General features: G+C 46.8%; 1 protein-coding gene across 1 annotated transcript; it reads left to right on the top strand.

Annotated features, from left to right (window-relative positions):
- The first annotated feature begins 839 nt into the window (after positions 1–839).
- Positions 840–3,007, top strand: LOC119328816 (galactoside 2-alpha-L-fucosyltransferase-like). Its single transcript, XM_037601810.1, has 3 exons — positions 840–969; positions 1,155–1,983; positions 2,350–3,007. The coding sequence occupies exons 1-3, from the start codon at positions 840–842 to the stop codon at positions 3,005–3,007; spliced, it is 1,617 nt and encodes a 538-aa protein (XP_037457707.1).
- Positions 3,008–6,408: the final 3,401 nt, after the last annotated feature.

Below are 6,408 nucleotides of genomic sequence, written 5' to 3'. Positions count from 1 at the left end.
GCATATAACAGTGCAATTTTCACACTCTAGTGTAACTCATACATATAGCATGAAGTACTTGCGCGTATACAACATGTCAAAAATATTCGTGTAGAGGAAAGAAAAACCGACTATAAAAAGGAAAAAAGTAAAGTAAAATCACAAACAAACAAATAAAGACAATGGCTAAAGGGCTTCAAGCCGAATAGAAAAATCGACTTACCCTAAGCAGGGCAAAGTCAGAAATTCGGCCTAAGGCGAATCAACCTGTGGTTGGATGGTTAGAAGGACAGTGGTATCTCTAGCCCACCAGGGTTCAAATTCTGATGCTCGCATTATTCCTGGATTATTTCAGGATTTCCGGTGACACACTTTCAGTGGAAGGAGACGTTCCCGTCGACGACGAGGCTCCTCCGGTAACTTCATAAATCTCAAGATGAAATGTCGGCTCAATCTTTTGGAGATGTTCATAGGGGTAGGGTGTGCATGTGTGCATTCATAAGGGTGAGTGTATGCGCGTATGTATGAGCGCTTGCGTCTGTACTATGTTAAAAAAAATCAGCCTAAGAAAAAATCGAACTAGTAAAAAATTCAGCTTCAGAAAAATCAACTTGTCCAATAAGGGCAAGTCAAAAAATCAGCCTAAGAAACCATGACACAAGGAAAAAAAATAGCACGAATCTTGAGGAAAGTACCATGACAAGCTTACAGATCTTTATAAAACCATCGGGATTTCGCGGCTCGATCGGGTGACCTATATGTGTGGTTGTGCTAGGGAGATGATGGACATGGGTGGCAACAAGAAGGCGGAAGATCATCCGGTGGCGGACGCGGCGTGCTCGGTGAGGAGGAGGAATAGGATGGGCAGGGTGGGCGTGGTGCTCATCGTGTGCCTGTTTACGATGCCGTTAATGGTGCTCCTCTTCGGCCGGTGGCCGGGTGCGCTGGCCGTGTGGCAGAACGCCGCCCAGCTGACCGCGATGGGTGGAGGTACAAGCAAGCTCTCTTGCTTGATTTGCATATACCCATGATTAGGTGCAATTAGTCGTCCGCTTTTACCGATCCCCACAACTTGAGCCTGCTCATGCTTGCTTGATCGAATTTAATCATCTTGATCGTCTCACATCAAATTGGTAAACATTACAAGTTCTCGATCGTATTTGATAATTCCTCAGGATTACTGAACGTCTCTCGTCAGAGCGCCGCCGGCGCAGACGAGCTCTTTGGCAGCCTTCTCTCGCCGGGCTTTGACCGATGCGCGTGCCTGAGCCGCTACCAGTCCCCGCATTACTACAAGCGCTCACCGTACGCGCCTTCGCCGCACCTCCTCCAGAAGCTGCGCGACTACGAGGCGCTGCACAGCAGGTGCGGCCCCGGCACGCCGCCGTACGCCAAGTCCGTCGATCACCTCCGGTCCGGCAACAGCAGCAGCAAGGAGGACAAGGAGTGCAACTACCTCGTGTGGATCCCCTACAATGGCCTCGGCAATCGGATGCTGTCGCTGATCAGCACGTTCCTCTACGCACTCCTCACCGACCGCGTCCTCCTCGTACACTCCACGGACGACTTCACCGACCTATTCTGCGAGCCGTTCCCCGGTGTGAATGCGACCTGGGTGCTCCCGCCGGAGTTCCCCGTCGCCGACATATCCCGGCTCGGGGTGCGCTCCAACCAGTCGTACGGGAACCTCCTCGCCGGCAAGAAAATCGACAACGACCCGACCAAGGCGACGGCGCAATCGGTACCGCCGTACGTGTACCTGCACCTGGCGCACGACCTCCGGCGCTCGGACCGGCTCTTCTACTGCAACGACGACCAGCTCGTACTGGCCAAGGTGAACTGGCTGCTGCTGCAGAGTGACTACTATTTCGTGCCGGCGCTGTACGACATGGCCGAATTCGAAGGTGAGCTCCGGAGGCTGTTCCCGGCCAAGGAGAGCGTGTCGCATCTTCTCGGCCGTTACCTCCTCCACCCGTCCAACTTCGTTTGGGGCATGATCACCGGGTACCAAGGTTTTGGTTACCGGTCGAAATTTCAAGATTTTCCATGGTTACCGCGTATTTCCGTGCTCCTCGGTGAATCCCCGTACCAAGCAAAAAATACTATTTTTTTGAATTTTTTGAATTTAAACACTCAATTTATAGTAAAGTATGTAGGATCTAATTAATGCTATGAGAGTTGGTTCTGGCGTGTTGATAGCAACCTAGTTCCTGTTTTGATAAGACTCTGGTTCAAATGTTCGTTCATTCACTTATTTGAATTCAAAATTCAACTGTAAAATTCGTTCAAAATATTCTCGGTAACCGTGGTAACCGCGTTTATCAATCCCCCCGGTAAAAATGCCTCATTCGGTGACCAAAACCTTGCCAGGTACTACCACACCTACATGGCCCAGGCGGAGGAGAGGATCGGCGTGCAGATCAGGATTTTCTCCTGGGCATCCATCCCCGTCGACGACATGTACAACCAAATCATGGCGTGCTCGCGACAGGAGCACATACTGCCGGAGGTCGTCAATGGCGACGCCGCGGCGAGCGCTAGTAGCGATGGCGGCTCCAAATCCAAGGCCATCTTGATCGCGTCGCTGCAAGCAGACTACTACGACAGGATCAAGTCGACGTACTACGAGCACGCGGCCAAGGGCGGGGGCATGGTGGGGGTGTTCCAGCCGAGCCACGAGGAGCAGCAGATAATGGGGCAACGGTCGCACAACCAGAAGGCGCTCGCCGAGATCTTCCTGCTCAGCTTCTCTGACGTGCTGCTCACCACAGGGATATCCACGTTCGGCTACATGAGCAGCAGCCTCGCCGGACTGCGGCCGACGATGCTAATGATCCCGAAAGACGGCAAAGTGCCTGAGCCGCCGTGCGTGCGCGCCGTGTCCATGGAGCCGTGCTTCCACATGACGCCCGATGTTGAGTGCCAGGGGAAGGCAGTGAACAAGGAAGAGCTGTCTCACCACGTCAAGAAGTGTGAGGATGTGGGCAAAGGAATTAAACGGAATAAAGGTATCAAATTATTTGATTAATTAGAAACCAGCTGGTCATCATGGGTATCAGGTGGTACCAACCCTTACATGCTACCATGCTATCATCTTACAAATTTCAAATTTAAACATGTCAAAAAATTCTAAAAAAATCATGGATATTGACAACACAAATGTCGACAACCCCTAAAAATTAGGATCAAAATTCAAAATACACATGGTAAACAAAAGGATAAATTCAGATGTGAATAGTGACATTTTTGCTTTTGTCTTCTTCTGACACTATTCATGATGGATTTGTCTTTTTTGTTTCTCTATGTCTATGTCGAATTTTGATCTGAATTTTGTAGCGATTGTCAACATATGTGTTGTGAACATCTGTGATTTTTTCAGAACTTTTCGACATGTTTAAATTTCAATTTTTGTAAGTTGGTAGGATGGTAGTATTTGAGGATTGGTATCACCTGATATTTTCCCAAGGGTATCTAGTTATTATTTGAGTGGAAATAAAATCAAGTGGTCACATTTGCACGGGACAGTCATTTGGTCCTCAACCCGTACATATGCACGGGACAGTCATTTGTCATGTCAGCAATAATAAAGTTACTGAAAATTATTTGCTTCTAATGAGTCTAGTGGAACTTTCGTTCTAGCCAGCTTTTTTTTAGCAATTTCGATTGATTTTCTCCAATTATTGCTGTAAAATTGCACATTTGTTTTCACAGATGTGCAACTGTATTTATTTATAGCTTTTCAGTAGTATGTTTGACTCTATTGTGTACTAGTAGAACGCCCGTGCATTGTCACGGACTACAATGCATATAAATGAATCAAACAAATGATTAAGGCTGTTTCTAAGGTCAAAACTTATTTCTACGTCACATGTCCGGACGTGTTCGGGCATCAAACGGGTGCTAGCGGACTCCCCAAAATCCAACCGTCAAAATACTCCGGGCTCTCTCAAATCCAGCTCATATGTCAGGTAGAAATGTGGTTGTCTGGACTATCCACCATATTACCTTTAACATATGATCACAAAAATCACACCCCACGACACACCCTTCTCTTTTTATGTTAGACCCTCCCCTCCTCTCGGTTTTCCCCTGTAGCGAAACATTTCTCATTGATGCCCTCTCCTTTAAAATCAGATGACGCCCACCTTGAGGGTGTCCTGTACTAAGGGGTCCTAGGGCTGCCGACCTATGTCTCATGGGCCGGGCTGGTAGGCCACTCCAGATTCAGTTAAGGAAGGCCGGACTATAGAAGATTTCGTACTCCAGAGGGAAATCCCCGAAGACTTGGCATCTCCTCCAAGAAAGGTTTGGCGTAGTTGGTGTATTTGTCTCCTGATGGCAACCGACGATATGTTTTGTTTGGACATAATTGCATTGATTAACTCCTACATAATGTTTTTTTGCGTTTCAAATGTGAAAACACATATATACCCTAACTATTACAAAGATTTCCTCCGGTTTGTCCGAAGTGGGACTTTCCAGATAAGTCTGGGAACTCACTAAAGAAGAAAGTGATGGCGGTGAAACCGGTCACATCCCAGAGTGGGATCTTGGGGTATAAAACTTTTTCTTTGCGTGTCCCTTTGCGCCGTAACCATGGACAACCTTCATCATTTAACAGGATGCTTGGGTCAATCTTCACTGTGAAGGGAGCAATTTCATGAAACTTTTCACAATCTCCTGACATGTCTGTCTTGGCCTCCACTCCCACAATGTTTTTTTCCTGAAGGAACTACGTGGCGCTTTGGCTCATCGTATGATGTATTCGCTTCCTTATCTTTTCTTTTTCTCGGCTTCATAGACATGTCCTTCACATAGAAATCGTGCGCCACGTCATTGGCTAGGACGAATGGTTCGTCTGTGTGTTCCCAAGATTGTTGAGATCCACTGTTATCATTCTGTACCACAGGTCTTCCTTTACGCCACCTCATGTCAGATTGACCCATTTGCACCGAAACAAATGGACCTTCAAATCACGTCCATAATCAAGTTCCCATATCTCCTCTATGTAACCATAATGTGTCCTTTGGCCTATTGGTATTTGCTGCATCAAAGCGGACACCACTGTCTTGGTTGATTCTCTTTTTATGTTGGGCGATCATGTAGTATTCCCATTTATCTCATACCCTTTGAAAGTCAATATAGTCGAAGATGGTAATTTGGCCAGCAAGTGCAGCTCATCTGCAACAGTGTCGTCATGCATGAGACGTGTTTGCAACCAACCGCCGAAAGTCCCCGTGTGTTCACGTGTAATCCAGTCGTCAGGCAGCTCCGGGTGTTTGGAGTGTAGAATATTCTTGTGTTCCTCGATATACGGAGCCACCAAGGCGAAATTTTGTAGAACTATGTAGTGTGCTTGTGCCCAAGAATGCCCGTCCATACATATCACTGAATCCTTTCCTAGCATGCCTTTTCCACCCAGTCTGCCCTCATGCCGAGATTCGGGAACACCTTTCGTCTTAAGGTCAGGAATAAAGTCAACACAGAACTCAATGACCTCCTCTGTCTCATGGCCCTTGGAGATGCTTCCTTCTGGCCTAGCACGGTTATGAACATATTTCTTTAAGACTCCCATGAACCTTTCAAAGGGGAACATATTATGTAGAAATACAGGACCCATAACGGCAATCTCGTCGACTAGGTGAATTAGGACGTGCGCCATGATATTGAAGAAGGATGGCGGGAACACCAACTCGAAACTAACAAGACATTGCACCAAATCATTCTGTAACCATGGTAGAATTTCTGGATCGATTACCTACTGAGAGATTGCATTGAGGAATGCACATAGCTTCACAATGGCTAATCGAACTTTTCCGATAGAAGCCCCCTTAATGCAACCGGAAGCAGTTGCATCATAATCACGTGGCAGCCATGAGACTTTAGGTTCTGAAACTTTTTCTCTGCCATATTTATTATTCCCTTTATACTCGACGAGAAGTCAGACGGTACCTTCATACGGAGTAGGCATTCAAAGAAGATTTCCTTCTCTTCTTTGGTAAGAGTGTAGCTGGCAGGACCTTGATACTGCTTTGGATGCATGCCGTCTTTTTTGTGCATATGTTGCTGGTCCTCCCGTGCCTCCGGTGTATCTTTTGTCTTCCGATACACGCCCAAGAAGCCTAGCAGGTTCCCGCAAAGATTCTTCGTCACGTGCATCACGTTGATTGCAGAGCCGACCTCTACGTCTTTCCAATAGGGTAGGTCCCAAAATATAGATTTTTTCTTCCACATGGGTGTGTGTCTGTCAGTGTCATTCGGAACAGATTTTCCGCCAGGACCCTTTCCAAAGATTACTTTTAAATCCTTGACCATATGAAGTATATCATCACCAGTACGGTGGCGAGGCTTCTGAAGGAAATATGCCCTAGAGGCAATAATAAAGTTGTTTTTTATATTTCCTTATATCATGATAAATGTTTATTATTC

Source organism: Triticum dicoccoides, chromosome 7A (genome assembly GCF_002162155.2).
Source record: "Triticum dicoccoides isolate Atlit2015 ecotype Zavitan chromosome 7A, WEW_v2.0, whole genome shotgun sequence".
Taxonomy (NCBI): Eukaryota; Viridiplantae; Streptophyta; class Magnoliopsida; order Poales; family Poaceae; genus Triticum; species Triticum dicoccoides.
The sequence above is the reverse complement of the archived record's forward strand: the minus strand, read 5'-3'. Positions and strand labels throughout refer to the sequence as shown.

Bases quoted from the DNA above. Each gene is read 5' to 3' on its own strand.
- LOC119328816 (XM_037601810.1), top strand. From the start codon at position 840: ATGGGCAGGGTGGGCGTGGTGCTCATCGTGTGCCTGTTTACGATGCCG. The intron at 970-1,154 runs GTACAAGCAAGC...ATAATTCCTCAG, and splicing joins GCTGACCGCGATGGGTGGAG to GATTACTGAACGTCTCTCGT. The intron at 1,984-2,349 runs GTACCAAGGTTT...AAACCTTGCCAG, and splicing joins GTTTGGGGCATGATCACCGG to GTACTACCACACCTACATGG.